The 27,041-nt window shown below is 48.3% G+C and overlaps 1 protein-coding gene across 1 annotated transcript in view; it reads left to right on the plus strand.

Moving 5' to 3' along the window:
* Positions 1-27,041, plus strand: part of OTUD7A (OTU deubiquitinase 7A) — a gene marked incomplete at its 3' end in the record, with an annotated part of 217,287 nt that extends 190,246 nt beyond the window's left edge. The window contains exons 9-13 of the mRNA XM_029952279.1: positions 634-761; positions 2,674-2,823; positions 23,575-23,689; positions 23,871-23,955; positions 26,295-27,041. Of these exons, the coding sequence (XP_029808139.1) occupies positions 634-761; positions 2,674-2,823; positions 23,575-23,689; positions 23,871-23,955; positions 26,295-27,041 (1,225 nt within the window). The remainder of the gene's footprint in view (positions 1-633; positions 762-2,673; positions 2,824-23,574; positions 23,690-23,870; positions 23,956-26,294) is intronic.

Here is a 27,041-nt window from a genome sequence, read left to right on the forward strand (position 1 = left end):
GGGGGGGGGGGGGGGCGCTGCAGAGATTCCAAGTATCCTGGGTTGGGCATTCAGAGTCACTCCCCTCTTGCTCTGAGGATTGAAACCCAGGCAACCTTTTCACCACCCTTTTCTGTCAGGGGGACTATTTCTGAGAAAGGCCCTCAGATCTTTGTACCAATGCTTCCCCCACCCCCACCCCCATCAGCCTGATGTGTGTAGGCAAACCTGTGCCCCTAATCAGTAAGGTTTAACTCAAGATGCTGGATATAGGAATAAACCAAAATGGAAGCCTCCATTCCTCCTGCCCCCACCACATCCTTGTTAAGTGCTCCCAGATAACTAGCCCCCATGTTGTCATGCACTCTGAGTGGGCTGCCTCTGTCTGCCACCAGGGGGCCTTGTCTTAAAAGTGGCAAGCAGCCATCACCAGCAGCTTCTCTCCCATTGTCCCCTGAGACCACCCAATGCAGGGTGGGGGTGAGGAGCTGGGGCTTGTGTTTTTGCCATCAGTGGGTGGCATGGCAGGGAGGTGGCTTCAGAGGGCCTAAACAGGCAGGGTCCATAGAGGTAAGATCTGGATGGAAGATATTGTCTTCAAACATCCCCCACAGCCCCCACCCTAACTCAGGCTTGCTTTGCTTTGTCTTCTAGTGTGGACAACTCTGAGGACCCTGTGTATGAGAGTCTGGAGGAGTTCCATGTGTTTGTCCTTGCCCACATATTAAGAAGACCAATAGTTGTCGTAGCAGATACGATGTTGAGGGACTCAGGTGGAGAAGGTAAGTTCATACAGCCATATAGGACTCATGACTCAGAAAACAGAACATCCTGATTAAGGAAGAGACAACCTAATATATGAGTTGAGGCTCCCAGACAGCGACAGAGCCTTATTCTGTGTGGATGAAGATTGTAGTATTTCTCCTCATTTCTCCTCAATTCCATGTGTTTCTTTTTCTTCCCCAATAGTGGGAGGGGTTACTCTTGGCCATCTACCCAACCATCTATGCTTTGTGTCGATAGCAGGTGGCCATGAGAAATCTGGCTTATTGTCAGCTGGAATGAAGCCCTGAGGGCTAAGGCTTTGAAGGAACCAGGTCAACTCAGGGCAAGAAGTGCCTGTGGCTGCTCCTCCCTCCAGCCTTTCTGCCCAAGCATGCGGTGAGGCCACTTCCAAAGTTCACGGGGCAGCCATGCTCTCGAAAGAGGAGGAGCCAAGAAGGCCACAGCCTGTGCAACTGCCCATGCCACTAAGCACGACTCCCTAGGTCCAGCCCCTCCCAGACTGTTTCCACTTTCCCTTTACTTCCATCACTAGCACAAGCCAGTCCCTTATGGTGCCATGTTTCCCTTTCATCACTTCTCAGAAAGGTCTCCTTGCCAGGTAAATGCCAGACAGTGACTACCCCCCTCCCCAGCCTAACTTATATTTAAATCTTTACAAGTCGTGGGTCTTCCAGAAACTCCTACAAATTAGGATGAGGCTCTTCATGCTAAGTCACAACTGCCAAAGAAAGTCTAATGGGGCCGTGGTTGTCCAGGTGGGAGGACATTGGTCCTGCTCAGTGCCGCCTCCTTCCCTGATCAGGCCAGCAATATGGCCTTCATCCTCTCTGGATTCAGAGCCAGGACTCTCACTGGGGCCCCTGGACACATGGACCTGTACCCACCAGATCCCACAAGGCTAAGTCCATGCTTCCTTCCATCCTACCTGTGCTCAATGGCACAGCCCTCTCCAAGTGGGCCTATCCCACCTCTTAGCACATGGGCAGAACCACAACTGAAACCAATGTTCACAAAGCAAGGCTGGTAGAAGGGAACCTAAGAGTTCCTCAAAAGTATCACCAAAGCTAATTTGGCCTGCATTCCGCTCACAGAAATACAGTGAGTGAGTCACTGACTCCAAGGCCAAGTTCTTATCATTATGAAGCAGATTCTTTAGCAGGGCAGATATTTCCAGAAGTTGCTCTGTTTCAGAGAGGGTTTACGCTTCTCATCCCTTCCTTTGATGAGTAAGGAAATGAACATAACTGTGTCCCAGTTGCTGAAGAAGCCAGTCCTCATCTCCCATTTACCGTCTGACTCACAACTTGGTGCTGGAGTCTTCTGGTTGGTTCCTTTGGGCTCAACAGAAGAGCTTCTCAAAATATAGAACAAGCAAGCTCTCGAGAAGCACCGGTATTGTTCTGTGTACAAATGCTGTAATGAGCACAAGGAGAGGAAGAAGCTCATCCAGAAAAACATGGATTTCCAGGCAGTGTTCAGCACATGTCACTGCTTACTGTTGTGAGCTCCTGGTCACCTGTGAAGGTCTCAGGACAGCAGGCCATCCCTGGGAAGATCACAGCAAAAATCCCTCAGCCCTGTTCCTCTTGTCCTCAGAGTGCAGCCTGACAGGGCATAGGGACAAGCCAGAAGGATTCTGCAATGGAGGCAGGAGGGAGTGAGGGGTTCCTTAGGCATGGATGAGACTCCAGGTCTCATCCACCTGGTACCTGTGAGCCTGAGCTCCCTCACCCATAACCAGATGGGCAACACCTAGCTTACTGCCTTGAGAACATCAACCCAAGGGTGGCTGATGACCTAAAGCTGACAACCCTCCCTTCCTTCTGCCCCACTACCTTATGCAGGGTCTAAGGGATGCCACTTAGGTCCTCTTCAGGCTCCACATGCTCTCACCATTTCTGTCCACAGCATTTGCTCCAATCCCATTTGGAGGGATTTACTTGCCCTTGGAGGTGCCTCCCAACAGGTGCCATTGCTCACCTCTGGTTCTTGCCTATGATCAAGCGCATTTCTCTGCCCTGGTGTCCATGGAACAGAGAGATCAGCAAAGAGAACAAGGTATGCCTGCTGCTTCCTGAGACACAATGCCTAGGGCAGGGTGGGCACAGGAGGGCATGGGGGGGTGGAATGTGGGGTCCTCTGAGGGGAGCACACCCATGCATACTCGTAGCAATGGGTTTTGTGTGTTTGTGGATAAATGAGTATGCATATGTAAATGTTATCATTGGAAATAACAATGTCAAAGACAACTTTTAATTTCAAATACAAAGCAAATTAAGGATCTCTACCATACTTAAATAGCCTTTAATGTTTTTCCTTTCACATTTTATATGGATGTAATTCATCTTAGATGTAAACTTTTTAGGTCCCTAGAGCAGGGGTCTGCAAACTATGGCCCCACTGCCTATTTTTGTAAATAAAGTTTTATTGGAACACAGCCACATTCATTCTTGGCATATTATCTGTGGCCATTGATTTTGCACTACAGGGGCAAAGCTGAGTAGCAGCCGCAAAGACCATGTGGCTTGCAGAGCTTAAAATATTTACTAACTAGCGCTTTATGGAAAAACTTTGCAAACTTCTGCTCTAGAGTGAGCTTTTGAATCAAAATGTTGATACTCTCTTTCAAACTGTTGCAGCTGTTTCCCTGAGCAGATGTTTCAGTGCTGCAGACAGGCCCGCCGGGCCAGGTCCACAGGGTGTGCACTGCACAATTTCAACCCATCACCAGTCTGAGGCTCATGTGGAGCCTGTCTTCCATCTCTGCAATATGTGTCCTTGCTGTGGAAAAGGCAGGATTCTGATTAGAATGGCTGCTGTTTTCTCATGTTAACTAGCAGCTAGCTGAGTGAGAAGGGAAACTCATCCTCCTCTTGTCACTCCTGCTTCTGCTTTAGACAGAGGATCCCCTGAGAGACTAAAGGACAGGCAGGACTGACAGTTTCAGGGTCCCTGCCTTTGGATGTGGTCTCCAGAAATGCATGGTGGCTAGCGAGGCAGCGATGTGAGTCCTGGAAGGAAAAGGAGAACAGGGTTGTGACCAGCTGTGATGGGAAAAGCACATCATTTTTCCGTATCATCTACAGACATCTCACTTGAGTCACAGAAAACAATAGTTAGCCATGAATGCCTGAGAGGCATCTTTGCCTTTCCTGTTGTCTCAGCCTTTTGGCCTTTGTTGGTTTCAGCTCTCCTTGGAGCTTACCACAGCCCTTGGGCGATGTGGGGTCCCTTTCTCAGGACCTGGGATCCCAGCCAGGATCCAGGCCCCTCTGTCCAGTCTCCCCAGTGACTCTCTGTGGTCAGGGAAGATCAAAGTCCCAGGGCTGGCCTCCCTGGTTGCTGAGCAGGGGGTCCAGATGCCCCAGCTCCTCTTCACAGAAGGCATTGAGCTCTTCCAGGCCTTCCAGATACTGCTTTGTGGTGTTTCAAGGTGAAAATGCAGGCGCCTTTCAATAAAAGGACCTATGGGGAGGGGCTATTGCAGAGGTGGTAGTGGCTTCACCTCTGACAACTCAGTTTTCCCAAAGGGGAGTTTGGGTCCCAGTCCTTGGTTCTATGTGGCTGTGGCATGGGCTCTGCAGCTCCACTCACTGGGCTACAGCTCTGAGCAGTGGGGGTCCTGCCTCCACTGACATCTTGTGGCCCCGGCTGCACATGGACCAATCCAGTCCCTGTGACCCACTGCAGATCAAGTGCCACAGCGCCACCTTCTGCACAAGCAGAAGCTTGTGCCCAGGCTGAGTAACTTCGCGGCATGTCAAATCCTCATACGTTTGGAAAGAACACAAATGCTCCACAGGCTTCGAGGCTTTAAGTATTGCCAGCAACACACCCCCTGTGCCACCCTTGTTGGGCTTAGGGGTGCTGGTAGATGTGGGCCCTTCCCTATGTCTCCCACCAGGCTGAAGCTCAATGGTCCCGGGGGATCTGTTTGGGGGCCAAGGGTTAGTTCAGTAAATGCATGTTAAGCAGCTATTACATCCAGAATTGGGGGCCCCACAGATGATGGCATCCCTGCTTGAGGGCTCTCACTACCTTGTAAGGGAGTCAGGCAACCCCAACAAGCCACAATACAAGGCAGGATGTACATCCGGCAGGCGCGAGCTCTGTTCAGGAAGGGAGGGATTATTCCAGCTTGGAAGAACAGACAGAGACAGAAGAGAGAGGTGGGCCAGAAGTAGTCTTGGAGGCTGTGTGTGATGCCAGAGGCTGGTACCAGGGGGACAGAACAGGCCGGAGTGAAAGTGCGAGGCTGCTGAAGGAGCAGTGCTTGTGTGGTAGAGCAAACACGGACTCTAGGAATGTGCCACTGGGCATGGAGGCCTAGGCGCTGCTCCTTCCATGCTGTGTGGCATCAGGGGTCCTGTGTGACCCCCCAGCCTGCCTCCTTACCTCTCTGCCAGTGCGGTAACACTCACCTCCCTGGATGCTGAACCATTTCACTTGCCCATCCCTGTTTCCTCACCCCATGAAAGGACATCACCACTGCGTTATGAAGTGACCATTGCAGGACCTCCATTCACCAAAGTCCTTGGTGGCCTTGCTGTTACTAGGAAACAACTCTGCCTATCCTAAGGCACTTTAGTCTTCTGATCCTTCAGTGTTGCTTCAAAGATAAACCTATATGTCTTGAATATGTCCCTTCAGGCCACTGTTAGAGCCATGTCTCCACAAAAGGACCTGCTAAATGTGGGAGGAACAGAGAAAAACCTGTCAAGGGAGCCATCACCAGGGGAAGCCTGGGCCCTTGTCTGGAAACAAACCAGTGTTGGCTGTTGGGCTCGAAGTCCCCTAAACAGCCGTGATGCATGGGGCTATCAATGCCCCCTTTCTTAAAGAAAACCCGTTCTCTTTAAGGACAGGGAGATAAGCAGGCTGTCTTACAGCACCTGTCAATTTTTTCAAGTCAGATGGCTCAGGGGCTGCCAAAGGTAAAGGGTGATGTATGCCCATATAGTCCTGGCAGTGGCCAGGGCCCCCACACGACGGGAAGATATTGGGGGTCCTGCTGGAAGCCAGACCTGATGACAGGCAGCTGACTAGATGATTGTGTTCCTCCCACATCTGAATGCCACCTGGTAGTTTCGTGTTCAAAGGTTTTCTGTTCTCAAGCCCTGAGCCTGTGCTAGGTCCCTCCAAGACAGGAGTGCAGTTCTGGACCCACAACCCTCTGAACACTTCTGAACTGAGAACTTGGCCAGGCACTGGGCTTTTCATGCCTTAAAGAAACCCTCTGTGGCTCTGTGCCTTCAGGATGCACTGGACTTTGTCTCCAGAGAGCACCTTTGCTGAAACAGATTCTACAGAAGCTAAAGTCACCACCCCAGTGAGCGTCCTTGCCCATAAGGATGGGTAGCTGAGGGAGAGGAGATTTAGTGGGAAGATCATCTTTCTCCTCTCTGTCCCTTTCCTGCCACACCTCTCTCTCCATTCACGTGGTCCTCTGGTGCCTGTTAGAGTCCCTTCAGCTGCAGGTCACCAAAGCCCAGCTCAGCGCGGCGTAGACCAGAAGGGTGTGTTCTCTTGCACACCCAACCATCTGGAATCTGGCAGGCCCCAAGGACAAGCTGAGCACTTCAGGGATGTTTGAAATTACCAGGCCCCTGTCCCACCCTGCAGCCTCCCCGCTTTCCATGCAGGACAAGCCACTGCCACTGTCTCTAGCATCAAGCAGGTCCTGTTTGCCCCCAAAGGCCTGTGTCTGAGAGCATGGTCAGATCAGGGGAGGAAGTGTACACAAAGATCCCAGCACATCTTGTCCTGGAAGAAAATAAGACGCCCACGGAAACAAGTAGCATGGTGCTAGAAGGACTCCAGGGCTGAGTGGACAAGGCTCCCACAGGACAAGAGGGGCAGTGGAGATCATAACTGGAATTACAGAAATATGACAAGGATTGTTCAGTCCGCAAATTCATATGATACTTGGGGAAAGGCTCACTTAGCACCTCTGCAGGATGCTTGATGCCACATATAGCTTTGGAAACGTAAATAACAGGAAAGTATCAGCCCAAATCCCACATCCCTCACCAGGGAACTTTTCTCTGAGTTGAAATATCTCAGCGTACTATGGAGGGAGAGGCAACAACATTCATTGATAAGGGCTGAATTCATACGTTGACATCCTAAGCCCTTTACCGCAAGGATGTGACTATGTTTGGAGATAGGGCCTTTCAAGTGGTAAAGTGAGGTCATGTGGGTGGACCCTAATCTACCTGAGTAGTGTCCTTATAAGAGATTAGGACACAGACACACACGGAGGGGAGACCACATGAGGACCCAGGGAGGAGGCAGCTATCCACAAAACAAGGTGAGAGGCCTCAGAGGAAACTATTTCTGCTGACACCTCAACCTTGGACTTCTAGCCTCCAGAACTGTGAGAAAACACATTTCTCCTGTTTAGGCCATGCAGTCTGTTGTCGCTTTGTTATAGCAGCCTGAGCAAAGGAATACAGAACAGAATGAGAATACCGGTCTTCAAGCCCAAGTGAATGGATCAGTCTAAACACAAATCAGCAAATAACGTAACACATGGTTTAAAAGTTCTTAAGCATATCTTCAGAGTTTATTGGGAGCAAGGAACAGTTCTGTTGACTCTCAAATCCCTCAGGATGTCTTTCCCACGTGAGACCTTGACCCATCAGCAGTGTCCCAGATGCTTATGGAGTGTCTTTCCTCTTAGGCCACCTACCTGGATGGTGGAACCCAGCTCTGACCACACATCTTTCCCCGACACACACACACACACACACACACACACACACACACACACACGCACACACGCATGTGCGTGCACTACAGCAGGCCAGCTGGCTGCCTGGATGGAGAGGCATTACAAAGCTACTGATGGACTTCTGTTTCCACTGAAGACCAATCAGATCCAATGACATCTTACTTTGTCTTCTAACCCAGAACCTGAGCTGATGAGAATAAACAGTAGAGAGGGAGGTGCCCTATGCACCCCTAATCTGTCCCTTCCCCCACAGAACCACCACATCCAGGAGCAGAGCATGTCAGAGCTGAGATGGTCAGCCGGCCCACAACTCTGGCTTTGCCCTACACAGAAGAGACCCATATAGGTCAACTGGCCAACCAGGGGCATAGGTAGGGCTTGAACTAGGTATTCTGACTCCTACCTGGGACTTCTTCAATCTCTGAAATTTTTTTAAAGAAGAATAAAAGGAAAAAGAAAATACCTACCATAACTTTTATAGAGGGTAGAAAGGAAAATGCCTGCTCACTGGTGAGAGACCAAAGTGTGCTCCTGCCATCTTCTGGTGGCCTTGGTCCCCAGGAGAAGGTTAAGAGGAGAGATAGAGCCTAGGGATCGCCCCCAGCTTCCTCTACCATCCCCTCACCACCAGACCTATCTCTTCCCACAGCCTGGACTCAAAGCCAGGGGTAAAGAGGTTCCCTCTCTCATCACACATGGCTACCAAGCAGATGCCAGCTGGGACCAGGGGCACTGAGCAAGGGCAGTATCCACATGAAGGCCTGTCCATGGCCGCTCCCCACATGTAAGCTGCGCACTAATGCCTCCCTTTAGAACTTCCTTCTCTCTGTCCTGATATCCTTCCTGACGAGTGTGATGACCAGTAACTGACGGGTTTGATTACTCCAGAACAGTTCAGTCAGTCAGCATAAACTATCGCCCAACACATCTGGGTGAGAGTTGACTGTGCAAACAGTAAATGGGGGGTGCAAAGATCAGGCAGCCAGCACCTACCTTCAGAGCATGCATGGTCACGTGGGGAAGAACCGTGGGGCCAGGAAGACCCCAAGGATTCAGCAATTTGGAGGGGACAGACGAAGGTCTGCCAGAGGAGGTGGTGTTTTGCAGAGCAAACCCACATGGCAAGCCCAGCAGAGCCTGCCTGAAGCAGAGATATGCCCTGGCTGGCCCTGGCCCTGGTGAGGAGCCTCCTCAGTGCCACAGGAGAGGCCCAGGTATCCAGAGCTGAGAAGGAACTGACATGTGCTTTAAAAGGCTGAGGTGAAAGTCCTTAGCATCGCTAAGTGGAGAAGAGAAGGGGAGGGCATCTCACATATATGGAGCCCAGGAGTCCATTCAAACTGCAGAACTTCTGGATTCAGTCTATCCAAGCTGGCCATTTCTGACTCAGTTCATCAGCATCACCTTCTTGACCATCAGATGGTGCATTCAGATCCATCAGTAGTTGACTAAGTATATGTGAGCTCCCTGCCCGCTTAACCACCAAATGCCTGTGCATGGGGACCCTGGGCCCCATTATAACTGATGGTGGGTTTTTAAACACTTTTTCTGCAAGCTCTAGTTAGACCAGGGCCCACTAGATATTTAGAACATAGCTTATCCTCACAATTCCACCCAAGGAAAGAGGGGTCATCCCACTGGCAGTCCAGGAGAGCAAAGGGTAGGACTACCACTTATATGGTTGATGGCATGAAAGCTCACCATGGGTGCCAGGCATTCTCAGAAGCCAGATCTGGCCTGAGGTCAGGGTGCAGGCTGTGGGCGGGCGCCAGCTCTCTCATGTGCAACTCTGTAGGCCTGAGCTGCAGGGATGTTCTTCAAGAATGCTTATATGATGCCACTCCATTCCAGGCAATTGTGACTGGAATAGTTAAGTGGGCTAAGCTGGTGTGGGGTGTACCTGGGGTTGGATTTCTTTCTTCCCAGAAGCAAGACCCAGTGGCTGCTGGGTCTCAGGCATGGGTCCAAGCATAGCAGAGACTCATCAGCTGACCTGGGCTTCTACAGAGATGGCTCAGAAGCAACTTTACACCTCCTGGTTCCCCACTGTCAAGTGTGGCTTTCACACAACCACTGTGATGTCCTGTATCACACAAAGGGCAGCTTGTGGAGGGTGCTCCCCCAAGACCTCCCAGCGCCCCAGGACAGAAACCAATAGATACAGTTGTACAGTTCCAGAGGGGTAGTCATCTTGTCTTTTTGTCTCAGAAACAATGTTTTAGGAGCCTCAAAATGAGAAAAAAAAATGTATTCTGGGCTGTAATGGGGGGTTCTCCCTTCTTCCCACCCCCACTTCCGTCTTCTTCCTTCTGATTGGACCAGCATGTGTCATCTGTGTGTCCAAGTTCCTGAAGGCTTAAAAATGCAAGGAGCATTCTTTAGACCTCTCATCTAAGTGTCTTCTCTGTTGAAACAGTCTTTTGAAGAATTTATTACTCTCTCATAGTTCTTTCCACCTCGACCAGGCTGCTCTTCACCTACTGCTGAGGTTAGCTATCTTCAAGTACAGGATTCTTCCTAAGTCCTGCAGGCCACGGTTGCTCATGGGGAGAGTGAAGGGCTTGCAGAGGGAAGGTCGGAGGCTGAAGAGATTGGTCAGGTCTGGACAGGTTGAGCGTGCAAAGTTTTTCCAAACTGTTTAAGGACTTTTAAAATAAAAATTTCGTGTACTTTCTTGGTAGCTTCTATATGTGTGTTCTCTCCAAGAGAGGATGTTAGTCCTTTGCCCCATGATATCCTAGGCCCTAGTCTTTTGGCTTATAGGAAGGCTATTCTGGTGCCCACAGGCATGACCTCTGTGGTGTTCCTTACCCCTACATCTGTACAACTCATATCTGGGCTGAGTCTGCATCCCATGTTCACATCAGTAGTCACATGCACTTCCTATGTGCAGATGCTATTCTGAGTCCTTCCCAAGGACAACTATTAGTGTTCCCCATTTTCCATCCACATTTGACTAAGGAGGAAACTGAAGAAGTAGGGATGTCCCCAGGTAGCAGGCACAGTTAGTGCTGAGTTGCCAGGACAGGTTGGGCGGTGTGGCTTCCAAAAAGGAGAATTGGCCAAAGCGGGTGGTTAGAGGGGAACCCTTATTTGCCAGAGAGGGGATACAGGAAGTGGTACCCCAAGTCAAAGCTTGCTTGGGATAAACCAACATCTGACACCTGGTGAGTTGGGGACCTTCAAGACTGGAGAACATAGAGGAGGGGATAGTTTGCTTCTTGAGAGACATTAATGCCATCTGTTCCTATTCTTTTTTTAAAAATCAATATATAAAATAATTATTTAAATAGTTTTTCCCCTGTAAGTGCAAACAGCCAGAGAGCTTCTGTAGCATATCGAGGGGCCATACACAGTCCAGAGAGTTCTGGCCTTGTCTCTTCAGGCCTCCCACTAAGACTACCCAGAAAGCCAGTCCCTAAAACTCCCACTGGTCCCAGATGGAGGGGGAATGCAAGTGTGAACAAGGACAAGGGCACCAATGCTCACGCAGCCATTAGTCAGCTCCAGACAGCCAAGACCAGTGTTTACAGATGATCACACCAGAGTCTGTTGTCCATTTACTGCAAATAGAGACTCGGTACACCTCAAAATCTGATGTTTGCAGAAAAATTTTTTGTGAAGATCAGCTTAAAACTTTATCTCTTGCCAGTTAGAAACAATATACTGTGCTTATAAAAATGAGTCATTTGGGGATTTAATGAAGCCAAACAGAATAGCCCCCCACAACTGGTCATAAAAGCAGTCTTTAATGCAGTATGATGCATAGTTTATATTTAAATTTAGTGTCAATCTATCTGTCTGTCAAATAGTGTATAACATTTCCTTTTCAGTTTATCTGACAACAAACCATGCTTTTTCTTACAGGATTGATCTATAAATAAAAAGCACCCATCTCTTATTAAGTAGAAATTTCTCTTCACATGTTACGAATACTAAGTATTCCAATTAAATGAATTTTATAATAGTTTTGTAAATATAGTAATCTAAAATAAAGTGATTTTGACTCAAAGTCACTTTATCATATTCCAGTCACATTGGCCCATCTGTGTACCTGTCTCAATACAATAATGGAGAAAATACATAACAACCCACCTGTTATAGGATATTATAAGGATCAAAGGAACTTACAGTAGCAAGAAGGGTTTAGAAACCCGAAGGTGCCTAAGAAATGCAAATTGCCCTCATTATCTTTGCAATTAGCTTCCCTTTTTTGTAGCTGCTCTAAATATGAAGATTGCCACTGAAAGATAAAGCTAAGGTATTTTGGGAAGACACAACTCTGCCTTCCCGTGGTCTGCAGCCGGCCCCACTGGATGGTGTGCCGTGTTCCTCGCTGCTCCTTTGAGAGCCCAGAGCCCAGCCCCCAAGGAGAAAGCCCGCCCCTGTCTGCAAAGGCCCCTGGTAATAGAGAAAGAGGAAGAGGAGCTGGCATGGGGGCTCCATGGGCCTGGGGACTTTACAAGGGCTGTCGTCTTTGACATTGACCCACAAGCCCCTCAAAGAACCACCAGGTAGTCAGGATCTGTGAGAAGGCTTTCAAGGCTATGGAGCTGTGTCCTTGGTTCACAGGAGCATGTGGATTCAGAGAGCAGAGTCTTGATTAAATGCATAGTGTACAAAATGCATTTATCCACTACACATCTGCCTATTGGTTTCTGTGCCACCCCAAGGACCATCAACTCTGGAGCCTAAAGCTCGGTTCCAAAAAGATACCAGCTAGAGTCAACTGTGTGGAAGGAACTGGCTGAGGGTCTTTTCACTAGTAATCCTGAGGGCAGAGAGAGACAAGAAAGCAGGAATGTGCCTTGATCCCAGCTTCCTTCTGATGAGCTCTACCTTGTCCCCTTCTGAGCTCTAGAGCAGTTCGGATGCCCAGCTCCCTCTTATACCTTCCATGGATAAGAAGAACACTCCCCCAGGAGTACACCAGCCACCATGTCCCCCGACTCCTGAATCCACTCCAGCCCCCATCTGCACAGCATGTGCAAGTCTCTCCATCAGGCTGCACTAGGCTCTTTGCGGATCTACAGGGCACTAATGTGTGATGCTGGGGCAAGTGGTACTGGGAATGAGCTGCCCACCAAACCCTCTCCGAAGAGGGGGGAGAAGTAGAGCATGGGGCACCTGTCCTCTCCTGGACATGGGGAGTAAGCTTCTTGGTCAGCCAGCATGACAGCCTGGTTCTGCTCTCTGAGAAGACCTTGAGGGCCATGTCTGGTGCTTGCACCAAGGTCACTAACTGAAGGCTCAGACCATCATCACCATCCACTGTGGGTGTGAGTTCAAGAGCCCAGGGGTTTAGTTTCCTTGGCCTGAGCATTTCTTTGGCAGTACAATCCCCTGAATTCCAGTCTGTATTTTTTTTCCAGTTTTATCTGACTCCCTTCAGACTGCTATAACAAAGTACCATAGACTGAGTGGCTTAAGCAAGAGAAATTTATCTCTCACAGTTGAGATTCCAAGATCAAGGTGCTAGCAGATCTTATGTCAGGTGAGGAACCTCTTCCTGCAGATGGCTGCCTTCTCTTCTACTCACATGGCAGAGAGACAGACAGACAGACAGACAGAAAGCAGACTCTCTTGTGTCTCTTCTTACGAAGGCACTGATCCCAGTTATGAGGGCTCTACTCTCATGACCCAATCACCCCCCAAAGGCCCTGTCTGCAAATACAATAGCTTAGGAGTTAGGTTCCAACATATGAGTTTAGAAGGAAACATTCAGTCTATAGCAAGTTTATTGCATAGACCACTAACCAACCCAAAGATCATATCTACATATAACCTTCAAGCTGGAGATTTTGTGTTTGCCGCTTGTGGACTGGGTACCGTCCCAGCTCCATCTTCAGGGAGCTGGTGTCTTCCTTGAGAGCAGAATACCACCCACCATCTGACATGGCCCCTGTTATCCCTAACGGGAGGTGTAAGAACAGACCCGGGCCCCATGGGCAGAGGTCAGGCCAGGTCTTCCATTCATCCTCTACTTTCCAACCCATGACCTTCAGCCCAAGCTCATCTTAACTCATGACGAGAAAACAACCACAATAGCCAGCACATACAATCATTTTATGTTGGTTGGCAGGGGTCTGTGTCCACAGAAACAATGGGTGACTGTCTGTACGTCTGGGACCTGCTTCACAAAGACTTTGCATCCCTAAGCAGTGGTTTCTCCCTCCCTGTGTCCCTCCTCCCTCCACAGTGCCACATTGTAGGAACCAGATTCCATCTCAGGAGGATTGGGGCTGCAAGTAAGAGAAAACACTCATATTGACATAAAGAATAAAGAGGTTTATAGTCACATGTCATGAGAAATCTGATGACCAGAAGAAGTTGATTGATTTGGAACCTGATATTCATCAAAGACCTAGGCCCTTTTTTATGTCACTTGGCCCTTTTTTATCTGTCCACTTGCCTTGGCCTGTTGCCTTTGGTCCCTAATTGTCCTTCATTGGTCAGATGATGGTTGTAGCTCCAAGCATCATATCCTCACACAAAACATGGAGAGATCAGAAAAGACCCTGGCCCTCCTTTGTGTTCCTTTTAACCAGGAAACTTCCAGCTGACTTCCTCTTACATCTCATTGAGCACATTTTGTTCCAGGCTTTGTCTCAAAAGTCATAGAAAATGAGTCAATCATGAATGCTGTAGAACCATCCTGACCTTTCCTGGAAGTCCCAGGAGGTGGGGTCTGCTAGTAAGGGCAAAGGGTGGGCAGCCAGTGGTGACTCCTGCACCTCCCCAGGGCCCTCAAAAGTTTCTACCTCTCCTAAAACATTTTTGAGATTTCTTTAACAATATACCTCTTAGCTGGTAGATTTATCATACTTTGCTTTCCATTTTGTTTTTTCCCAAACCTCACCTCCCATACACTGTCTCCTTTGACTTTCATAAAACCCTGAAGTTTAGTGAAAGTGGGACAGAGCTCATCCCCAGTCTTGCTCCTTCTGTGGCGTGGCTGTGGCGTGAACTGAATTCCTGGGCTCCTTTCTGCTACAACTCACAGGTTTTTACGCTGGGATTGGCAGATGGGCTTCAGAGACCCAGGTGAAACCATTTGCAAAATTGTGAATATGCGTATCAGATAGAAGCACTCAGTAAATAGAAAAGACAATTTACATATATAACACACAAACATTTTATGTTGATTGGCAGGGGTCCGTGTCCACATATATATGTTTATATATGTATGTGTGTTATATATATTATTTGTATTTATATATACTTATTATATATCATATATAATTTATATGTTCATAAATATATATGTGTATATGCATTGCTTATATTTATAAATGTTGCATATACACCTAAACCATTTTAACCCAAAACACAAATGTACCTTTATTTCTCAGTTGCATGCTCAGAAGTGAAGGACACGGACTTTGAAATCCAGTGGCCTGAGTTAAAATCCTGGCTTGGTAACTAGCTGGATGACAGGACAGAACACCTCGCACCTCTATTTCCTCTTCTCTGAGGTGACCCCACAGATCATTGGGATCACATGGGTCAACTCCATGTATAAAGTGCTCAGTAAGCACCAGACACCTTTTTATTGCTACTGTCTTTCTAGTATGGTTGGTTTTCCCAGGAATCATACCTCTAACATATCTTCTACCAGTTCCGCTTTGAACCTCTTTCAAATAGAGCAAAGCACATGCAGAGTGTAAACTCTCCTGGGCTTTTACAGTGATTATTTCCAGTCTTTCTTGGCCATCTCTTTAACACAGTGGTGTACTGGGGTGGGTCAGTGGGGGCACTCAGATTAGACAGTAAGGAGGAGCATTGTCTAAACAGAATGTTAAAACAACAATAAAACCAACTCAAAGTCAGCCTGCTTTGTATCTTCACCATCTCCTGTTATTCTAAATAGTATTGGTGATTTAAAAAAAAAAAGAAGAAGAAGAAGAAGAAGAAAAGAAAAAAGCTCTCCCCACTGGGACAGGCTGTTCCCACTGCCCCACCTTGGTCTACCAGTGCCTCATTCTGGCACCTCCTTCAACTTGCTTTGCAATGAATCCATTTGACTTTCATAGAAAGCACAACTCACCTTCATGGATACTTAATGTGCTAAGTACCTAAATTGTATAATGACAGCAGCATTGTGGCCAGGCTAAACTGGTGGGAACAGGCAAAGAATGGTGTGCTCACAGTGACCCAGCACCATCCACCATAGGCCTGAACAGGCAACCCCACGGGCAGCCTGCTCCCCAGGATTAGAGAGTCCTCAGTGGTACCACATACAACCAGAGGAAATGGACAGCTTCCTGGTAACCTGAGGTCTGCTAAGAGGAAAATGTTCTTCTGGGGACATTTTTCTAGGGAACAGTTCTGTGGGAAAGAAACTTTTGCCCAATCAGAAACTAGTGAGTAGTTTGGAGCATGAGGCCATGGGTGGCTTATCCTCCAGGAATTAGCCACTAACCTTGTAGGAGTCAGACTGCCATTGCTCTGCACATCAAGGTTTCATGAAGCAAATCCTAATAAAGTGGGTCTGATTTTTCCCAGAGGTACAAGGATGCAGGGTCCTTGCCCCCACCAGGGACTCTACATCAGGCTAAGCAGAGGCTGTTCTCAGACGCTGAAGACAAAGCCACTGCTGGGGGGGAAGATGGGAATAGGGAGAGAAAAGGGACAAGAAAGATTGTTTTCTGGAGGGTCCCTGTTCTTCACCAGCCAGATCCTGCACATCTTGAAGCCAGACATCATGTCTCAGGCGCCTTCGCGTCTGCAGCATGAGTGTACCCTGGAGACATTAAATAAATGTTGAATGAACAAATGAATGAATGAGATGAGATGTTCCCAATATACTAACTTTAGGTAATTCAGAGAAAATCAGTGTAACAGAGAAAGGAAAAAAAAAACTGTACATTGTGGAGTAAGGCAGACCTACATTTAAATCACAACTTTAACTTTGGATTGGGCAAGTTATTTATGTACCAGAGACTTCGTTGCCTCTTCTGGAAAATTGGAACAAGAATGCTTTAACTGGTGCAAGAATTGTAAGTAATGAATGCAGAGCTCCTAACGTGGTGCCTGGTATTGACAGAGGGTGAGACACACATATCAGTGGCATAGAGGAGAGAACCCAGAAATAACCCCACACACATATGCTTCTCTGATTTTTGAGAAAAGAATAAAAAAACTTTTTGGAGGATGGAGAGTCCTTTCCACATATGGTGGTAAAGGAATTAGATATCCATTGGCAAAAATATGAACGTGAACCTAAATCTCAATAATATAAAAATTAACTCAAAATGAATCACAGAATAAATAAAACACACCACAACAAAATTTTCCAAAGAAAATATGGGGACCTAGAGCTGAGCAAAGGGCTCTCTGACACAAAAGTATGATCCAAAAAAAGAAAAAAATGTATTAATCGGACCTCTGTTCTGCAAAAAACCAAAAACATTTAAATAAAACAACAACTGTTAAGAAAATTAAAAGACAAGCTATAGGTTGGGGGATAAGATTTTAAAACTACATGTCAACAAAAGATTTGTATCGAAAATATGCAACTAACAGTTTAAAAAAAACTGCAGTTTAAAACATCCAGATTAAAAAATAGGAAAAAGTCATGAACAGACATTTCACCAAAAAGGATACACGGATGGCAAATAACAACATGGAAAGATGTTCAACACTGGAACCGCAGTGAGATATCACTGCACACCTATCAGAATGACTAAAATTTCTAAAAATGATAATACCAAACGCTGGATGTGGAGCAACCACATCTCTCTTGCATTCCTGGTAGCGATGTAAAACTCTGGAAAACAGTTTGGCAGTTTCTGGTGAGACTAAACATTACTTACCATATGACCCAGAAATTATACTCCTAAGTATTTATCCCAAAGAAATAAAAATTTGTGTCCACAGAAAAGTATATACCTGAAGGTTTGTGTTAGCTTTATTTGTAATAGCCCCAAACTAGAAACAACCCAGATGTCTTTCCTGGATTAACAAACTACGGTACATACATATTTTGAAATCTGATCAGCAGTACAAAGGAATAAAAATGATACATGCAATTACTTGGATGGTGGATCTCAAAAGAATTATGCTGAAAGAAAAAAAAGTCAATCCCAAAAGATTGCATACTATATGAGTCCTGTTACGTAGCATCCTTGAAATGTCCAAACTATAGAGATGGAGAACAGATTAGTGATTGTAGATCTCCAGAGAAACAGAACAAGTAGGGTGTGTGTGTGTGTGTGTGTGTGTGTGTGTGTGTGTGTGTGTGTGTGAAGAGATTTTATTTTAGGAATTGGTTCACACAATTCTGGAGGCCAAGAAGTCTCACCATCTGCCTGCCATCTGCAATCTGGAGAACCAGGAAAGCCAGTGGTATAATTCAATCTGAATCTAAAAACTCAAGAAGTAAGGGCCAATGGTATAAATTGTGATTCAAGTCTGAAGACCCAAGAAGTAGTAGCATCAATGTCAGAGGACAGGAGTAGCTGGATATCCCAGCTCAGGAAAAAAGAGAAAACTTTTCCTTTCTCTACCTTTTTGTTTTATCTGAGTCCTAAATGGATTGGATGATGCTGTTCACATTGGTGAGGATGATCCTCTTTTCTCTTTCTGCCAGTTCAAATGCTAATCTCCTCTAGAAATAACCTAAATATGTTTTACTCGAGATCTGGGCATCCCTGAGGCCAATCAAGTTGATATATACAATCACCCATCACAGTGGTGGACAGGGATTAGGGACAGGAACGAAGTATTGAAAGGAAGTGGGTGTGTTTATAAAAGAGTAACACAAGGGACCCTTGTAGTGATGCAGCTATTCAGTGTCTTGATTGGAGGGATAACCCAAATCTACACATGTAATAAAATTGCATAGAACCAAACACACACACACACAGATGAATGCACGGAAAATTTGTATAACCTTAATACACTCAGTGGAGTGTACCAAGGTCCGTATCCTGACTGATATTGTTCTCCAGGTATGCAAGATGTTAGCACTGGGGGCACCTGGGAGATGGATAGGCAGGATCTCTCTTGTTTCTTACAACTGCATTTAAATTGACAACCATCTAACAATGAAAAGTTCAGTATTCTAAAGTATCTTAGAGTATGATGAACATGTATTGACTAGCTGGAATATTAACAACTTAAGATCATTTAAAAGCCTCATCTACATTTATCCTAACTTAGTAAAATATGGATTCGGATAATCTGATGTTTTTATGTATCTTTTTAAGAGCCAGGTTTTGATTTCACTGATTTTTCTACTATTTTTCTGATTTTATTTTCCTCAATTTCTGCTCTAATCTTTATTGTTTCCCTCCTCCCACCTGAGTTTAATTTGCTATTGTTTTAGTTTCTTAAAGCATAAATTTATATTACAAACTTGGAACTCTTCTTCTTATCCAATAAAAGCACGTTAGTGCCATAAATTTCCCCCGAGCACTAATTAGCAACATCACATAAATTTTGATATGTTGTATTTCCATTTCATTGTCTTCAAACTATTTTTTAATGTCCCTTAAGAGTTCCTCTTTGACCTGTGGATTATTTAGAAGCATGTTTTTTAATTTCCAAATAGTTGGGGATTTTCCAAATATTTTCTCTTATAGGTTTAACAGTTTTATTTAGTAATGGCCTGAGAAAAACTTATTATGATTTCTATACTTTTAAATTCGCTAAAGTTGGCTAAGAATGTGTTCTATCTTGGTGTATATTTCATGTACCCTTGAAAGTAATGTGTTCTTCTCTGGTTGCTTTCTATAAATGTCAATTCACTCAACTTCTCTGATAATGTTCAGGTCTTCTGCAGCCTTGCTGATATTCTGTCTACTTGTTCTGTCAGTTAGGAAGAGAAAATTGATGAAGTCTCCAAGATCCATAAAGGATCTGTTTCTCCTTTCATTTTTGTTAGTATTCGCTTTTAGTCCTCTGAAACTCCGTCATTAGGAGCATGCACATATGTAGGATTGTGATGTTTTCTTGGACAACTGACCGCTATATCATTGTGTGATGTTTCTCTATATCCTTGGTAACAGTCCTGGTTCTGGAGTCCACTTCCTCTGACATTATTAACTTCTCTCTGCTGGAGAAAAATTAACCATTAAGTCTTGCATGGTATCCACCTTTTTTATTAGAGTATTCTATTTAATCAATTATTCTAAATTCCATGTCACAGTTTCAACACCTCTATCATATCTGAGTCTTATACTATCAAATGCTTGATATTATCAAATGTTGAGAACAGGGAGGTTCTTGTCTTTTCTTATGCTAGCAGTTTTGGGTGAAAGCAGACATACTGAGCAGGACAATAAAAAACTGGGATACAGCATTTTGATTCTTGAAATTAAGTGTGCCTTTCCTTTTGCTAAGTCTTTAGCAAAGGATCAGTCTAGTCAGGACTTGAGGTAGGTTTTGGTTTCGTTGCTGCTCTGGTTACCTGCATGAACTCAGCCTTCACATTTTACTAGTGATATCTTATGTTTTGCCAGAAGGCTTTTCTCAGTGTCGGCTGCACCCTTTCCCTCCTGAAACTCTTGTCCCTCGCCTAGCATTAATCTGCTATTACTTATGGCTTATTAGGCTGGGTATGGAAGTGGGACCAGGAAGGGTGATGTTTTTGTTATTCTAATTAAGCCTCTGCCTTAGGCTGGCACTGTGTCCCTGGATCTTGGAATGGGGATCATTTCCCCCAGATATACTTCTGGGCTCAGTACATATTCCTGCCCCCACCCAGGGAACAAGCGGGTTTTTTATTCTTATTTTATCATCCCACCCCAAGCTTTACTGGCGAAAGACCCCAGTCTCTAAGGCCAACAGTGTAGCCCGGCGCTGACAATTTAAGTTTTGTTCTGTAGTATAGATAGGAGAGAAAGGTCTGTGAAGGACGCTTTCTCAGAAGTCTTGCCAGTCTCTTTGTGAGCCCCAGGCTGGGTCCGTTGGAGAGGGATCTACAAGTACATTTGAATTGCCCTTATATCTGTAGCTTCCAGGGTCCTAAATATTCTTTCATTAGGCTACATTCTTCCTTTACCAATTTGTTAATAATTTTAGGGGAATTCTTTTTACCATAGTCCAACTGAGTGTGCCCCAATGAAAGTCATGTCTGTTTCTCCTTATACGTACCCATCTGTCCTTAGGTTTGCCCTGTGACCTCTGCTCTCTGATGGGTTAAAGGGAAATTGTGAAGCTACAGTTTGTCTGGCTTGTTGTAATGAAGTCCCAGAAACAGAATCCAGAAGTCTGAATTCATTTTGGAAAATAAGTACTAAAAACATATCAAGGCTGGTTTGAGATGCTGTCTCTATGTTTCCAGGTTAAAAGATAGATCCTTTTCAAAGAGAAAAAAAAAAAGTTTGCTGGCTTTTTTTTGAAAAGCATTTGCTGTTCCTGACATTGCCACCAGAGGGCAAGCCGCCACATCGCTACATATCTCACTGAGACTAGGTTTCAAACTGGGAAAAGTGAATGTGTAAAATGGGTGGCAGATGCATGTAAAGCAGCTAATGTTCGTGGGAGGGCCTGTTCTCAAGGACTCCTGGCTTGTGCAGCTATGGGTTGAGCTCTCAGTCCCTGTAGTCCTGGCCCTCAAACACAGGCCACCACTGTACCCTCTGCAGAGAATATGCCTTTTGTTCGCCCCGGCAAAGAAGAGGTCTTTTCTTGCAAGCAGGCATGACCCTAGTACCTTTTTGAGTACCGGGGCCTCACTGCACTAAGATTCTTGCTGAGACGCTGCCAAGACCCTGCTAGGCGATCAGGCTCTAGCACCTTCAGGTGAGTCCAACCTTCTGCTCAGCAAGGGGCAACCCACAGAGTCCATTCCAGTCCAGCCATTAAGGGTAAAAATTCCCAGGAGCCGTGGAAGGCTGAGGAGCATGTGGATCTGTACTGCTTTTGCTGGCTTATCTGAAATAACCCAAAATCATAGTGAGAGAAGTGTGGTTCTGATACAAATAAAATCTAAATCTGTTTAAAGTGGCTGGAGACTGGCAGGATTGTGTTCTGCCACATTGACCATTTGGTTGGTCAAGGGAGGCTTGGTCTGCCCCAGCCACAAGCCACTGGTTATGCCTTGACGTGGCCATGACACTCACAGGGTGCCCCTCCCAGGGCTCAGCTACAGGGCAGTCACACTCGAGGAGGGCTGCAGGTGGGAAGTCAGGAGCTCATCGCTGCCATCTTGTAGCACCACTTGTTTCAGCATACAGGAGGATTGGGGGATGGCATGGGGAGAAAGCTGCCCACACCTAACCAGCACTGCCCAGCACTTCCCACAGTGTTTCTGCGCTCATGCCATGGGTGCAAATAAGCACCTGTTCCCTCGTAAGTGCTGGGGGCTGGGAAATGTAGCCATGGTTGGGCAGATGTCTCTCAACTGCACTCTTCCCCTGGGAAGGGAGTGGACAGACAGTCCCAAATTGCCCAAGTTGTACCCACAGTAACGGCTCCAAACAGCTTAGCGTTCTGGAACAGTTTATCATGTTTGTATGATTTTAAGAACCACAGAGGATGCCTATTTAAAATAGAGTCCTTGGGTCCTTTTATAGGACACGCTGGTTTGGCCATCTGCATGGGGGCTGGGAATCAGTGCCTTTACGAAGCCCTCCAGGGAGGTGCACAGCCCTAGCAAGAGATTACAGAGGGATCCGATACCACCCCCACCCCTACCCAGTGGATAGGAAGCCAGGCCAACTCCATCTCTGCTTTTGTGTTGAGTCATAGAGCTGTGGGGCAGGCTCTGCAGCCCTCCCTGAGTGTGACTGCCCTTTAGCTGAGCCCTGGGAGGGGCACCCTGTGAGTGTCATGGCCACATCAAGGCATAACCCAGTGGCTTGTGGCTGGGGCAGACCAAGCCTCCCTTGACCAACCAAATGGTCAATGTGGCAGAACACAATACTGCCAGTCTCCAGCCACTTTAAACAGAACCCTGCCACCCTGCCACCCACCTCCCCCAGCAAAGCTGTGTTGGCTTTTCATGGGGGTGGAGGATTATTTGTGCTCACTTTTCCCTTTAGCAACACTGGAGAGCAGCAGTGAGTCAATGTTTGCAATTTTTTATTAGAAAGTCAACTATTAATGGTATTCACTCATAGATTTTATTTACTTATTTGCCTTTTTGTTCTTGCCGTGGCACCCTTGCCTTGAATCATGGGAAATGACACCAGGCTCACCACCAGCACGGGGCGGGGGTTGGCGGAGCAGCGGGGCGGTGGAGGTAGGGTAAACCCGGGGGAAGAGCAAGCTGTTCTCACTGGGCACTGGGTACCGCAGCAGCTCAGAAGCTTCCAACAGATCCAGGCAAACCTGTGAACACCCCCACTCCGCCCCAGCGTTTCTGAGATGGGCCAAGACTTCCCCCAGCTGGGCGTTTCACTCGGAGTGTTTGTGATGAATGGATCCCTGGGTGAGAGCCAGTCTCTCCTGACTGCAGTTTCCACCTACAAGCCTACACCTAACTTCCTCCGAAGGCTCCCTGACCCGCCCTAGAAAGGCTTGCCTTAGCTCCCCTCAGTACAGCAGGGTACTCAGCAGGGTACTCTCCAGGGTACTTAACCACCAACTGACATTAGGAGATTGTTACCTGTGAGCTCCCGGTGGGCAGGGGCCACGGGTCCTTGGGTCGCCCCCCCCCCCATCCACTCCCCGAACTGACACAGATTTAACTGAATGAGTTCACAAATGAACAGATTGGCCAGCAGCCCTTACCTGTCTAATTTGCACACTGTGAGGTGACCAAGAGCTTGGGTCCTTCCTCAGAAGTAACAGAAGCAGTAATAGCTTTTGTCGTCTGCTGCCCAACCGGGGTACCTGCCTTCTGACAGATTTCAATCGTCAGCAGAGTCCAGGTGAGGTTTCCAACTGCTCCTCAGCGTCCACAATAAACAAAAGATATTTTAAACTATCAGTAGTGGTTTTGACACCTGTGGTCTTAACGCTCCTGCTGGCACAGATGGCACTGTGAGTCTCCATTCGGTTTCCTTAATTAAGGAGACAACTGGTCTTGGAACTCCCTTTCCTGGCTTCCTGGGGGTTGCCTGGGCCTGGAGCCTCTCTGCCCGCCCGGGGGCCACCTGGCACCGCGTCTCTCTCTTCTGTTCCAGCCGTGATCCCCCTGACGGATTCGGAGCACAAGCTGCTGCCTCTGCACTTTGCAGTGGACCCCGGGAAGGACTGGGAGTGGGGCAAAGACGACAACGATAACGCCCGGCTGGCCCAGTGAGCCCCTACCCCGTGCCTCTCCCCCAACGCCCTAAAGGGCCGGCTGTCGCCGGTTTCCCGGCGTGGGCTGGGCCGCCCTTGCTCCTCCTGGGACAGCTGGCGTGCCTGCGGGCGGGGTGCGTGCGGGCGAGCGCGGGCCGGCTGGGGCGCGTTTCACTCGGTGTTCTTCTCTCGCCAGCCTTATCCTGTCGCTAGAAGCCAAGCTGAACCTTCTGCACAGCTACATGAACGTGACGTGGATCCGGATCCCCTCCGAGACCCGGGTGAGCCTGGCGTGCCGGCTGGGTCCTGGCCTCTCACGGGCCGCCGGCGCGGGCGGGGGTCCCACCCTCCAAATCCGGCGGGGCCTGGGCTCGCCTGCGCCCTCCCGGCCGCCCAGCCCCGGCCAGGGAGTAGTGCCTCGGGTTTACCGGGTGCGTGTGTGCACGCGTGCTTGCGGGCCAGTACGCAGGCGAGCGCTCCGGCTTGGGGATGTTTGGTTTTGTATGTGTGTTGTGGTTTCGTGGGGTGGGTTTTTTTTTTTTTTTTGGTCTTTTATTTTCTCCAGAAGCAAAGGAATAAACACACCCACTCAGAAAACAAACGGTAGGCAAGTCACAACACAAAACTGTCTCTGCCGACAGAGGAACACGATGTGCTGCAGCAGAGCAGAATTAATTATAAACTGTGTGTGGGTCCTTGGAAAAGCCAGGGAACCCAGAGCGCAGTTCCTGAGCGCCCACTCCCTCTGTCCTCCGGGAGGCAGTGGGAAAAGGAGCTGCCCGCCCCCACGCAGCCTCCTCCCCAGGGAGGATCTGTTCCGTCCCCCTTCCAGATGCTAAGCAGGATTCACTCTAAGTATTTGATTGATGTTGTTATCTCAGTAGTGAGCCCTCAACGAAAGAGATTTATAAAAAAGAGAGAGAGAAAGAGCGCACGCTAGCTAGCTTGCAAATTGGTCCTCCTCAGACATCAGTATACTTAGCTATGAAGTGGGGTTAATTTACAATATTAAAGGAGTGACATAAGGAAAGAAGTAGGGTGGTGCCTGACACCATCAATAGCCAGGAAAGGCCAGGCACTCAGGATATATTCATACATCAGCTTTTATCTGTGGGTCACCAGCATAGGGCTTCCGGAGGCAGGTACTGATCTGTTTTACGGAGAACAAAAGGGACAGTTGCTGGCAGTCTGGCTCAAGAGTCCTGCCTCTTAACCTCTACAATGACCTGTCAACTGCCTGGATTGTAACAGTGTTGGTGTGGGTGTTCTTTCCCAGCACACACATATGGTGTGAAGGCAGCAGCTCTAGATCTAGAATCGGGAGGCCCTTGGGCTGGGAGACAGCTCTGTACTGCAGTGAGGACTCTCTGCCAAGCGATGGTGGCCCCCATGTCAGATGCAGGGCCTGGGAAGGACCCTCCCAGCCCCAGGGCATTTGAGCCAGGGCTCCTTGCTCACTGGGCTCTGAGCAGTGGACACTCCCAGAACCAAGCACACCTCCCTTTCCTGGGCCATACCCCTGAGCTCCTGCCCTTTTGTGACCTCTAGCTCCTTCCAGACCCAGGACAGAGTGGGTATAGGAAGGGATTTCAGAATAGAAAGTGGGTAAGGCTGGTTCCTGCTTGCTTCTGGGTGGCTTGATTGCAGGTGGTCTCTTGGACCACTCTCTTGTACCTGCTTGGGGAGGGAGGGAACAAAAGTAAAATGAGGGAACAATGGGGCCTTCTCCCAGGCTCTTCCCCTGGAGGCCAGGAAAAGCCCATGCAGGGGTGGCACAGTTCCTGCCACAGAGCTGCTAGTGTGAGGTCCTTGGTCTTCATCCAGTGATGTTGTCAGGATTCTCTCTCCTCCCTCAAGCAGGAACCCCCACAAGGTCCTCTGCATGCATTCATCACTTTTTTCAGGCGCCCCACCTACCCCATAGTCCTGACCTGGTGCCCATACCCACCTTACCTTCCTGATAGTGGGCCTTCTCCAAGGTGTTCACAGAGATGTTCCCTCCTCACATCCTAGACCTTTTCTAGGAATGGGAGCGCTTCTCCTGCTAAGCCCAGGCCCTGTTTCAGAATCCTCAGTTTAGCACACCACATTGCCAATCTGAGAAAGGAACCCCTAGAGTAAAGCGATTAGTAATCACCCAAACTGCTAAGGGCATATTTGTTCTAAACTGAGGACGAGGTGTCTGTCCCCTGCCTGGAGTGAACAGGCAAGGCACCTTTGTAGGAGAGACACCTGCCGGTGCAGGTGAAGTGTCATCCTTAACAGAGGGCCTCTCGGTCTACAGAGGCCGCCTGGACCTGGGTCTGGTAGTAGACCAGCCTCGTAGGCTAGAAGGGCAGAGTCCGGGCATGGTAATTCTAAAATGTGCAAAGACCCCGGGGCTCAAAGCCAGGTGGGCATCTGCACCTTGCCCAAACTTCCCGCCTCAGTGTTCCAGGCTACCAGCAACCTGAACTCACCAAAAAGGCATCCTGGATTGGGACAGTGAGGTCCCAGGGCCCCAATGTAGCAGCCTGGGAGTTGGGGTGGTCTGCCTTTGTAGATCCCACTTGGGGATGGCTCATTTCTAACCGTATTCGTTTCTTGACCTCCCTCTCCCCTCCCCCCTCCTGGCCCCCAGGCTCCTCTGGCACAGCCGGAATCCCCAACAGCCTCTGTGGGGGAGGACGTGCAGTCCCTGGCCGACTCCCTGGACTCGGACCGGGACTCAGTGTGCAGCAATTCCAACAGCAATAATGGCAAGAATGGCAAAGACAAAGAGAAGGAGAAGCAACGCAAGGAGAAGGACAAGACCCGCGCAGACTCCGTGGCCAACAAGCTGGGCAGCTTCAGCAAGACACTGGGCATCAAGCTGAAGAAAAACATGGGAGGTCTGGGCGGACTCGTGCACGGCAAGATGGGCCGCGCTAACTCCACCAACGGCAAGAACGGCGACGCCCCCGAGCGTAGCAAGGAGAAGAAGACCAAGTCGCGAAAAGGCAGCAAGGAGGAGTCCGGTGCGTCAGCGAGCACGTCGCCGTCGGAGAAGACCACGCCGTCGCCCACGGACAAGGCGGCCGGGACGTCGCCTGCCGAGAAGGGCAGCGGGCAGCGGGGCGACGCATGGAAGTACAGCACGGACGTGAAGCTGAGCCTCAACATTCTGCGCGCCGCCATGCAGGGCGAGCGCAAGTTCATCTTCGCCGGCTTGCTGCTCACCAGCCACCGGCACCAGTTCCACGAGGAGATGATAGGCTACTACCTAACCAGCGCGCAAGAGCGCTTCAGTGCCGAGCAGGAGCAGCGACGCCGCGATGCCGCAGCCGCCGCCGCCGCCGCCGCCGCCGCCTCCACGGTCAAGCGGCCGCCGCGCAGGCCAGAGACCGAG

Source organism: Suricata suricatta, chromosome 9 (genome assembly GCF_006229205.1).
Source record: "Suricata suricatta isolate VVHF042 chromosome 9, meerkat_22Aug2017_6uvM2_HiC, whole genome shotgun sequence".
NCBI lineage: Eukaryota > Metazoa > Chordata > Mammalia > Carnivora > Herpestidae > Suricata > Suricata suricatta.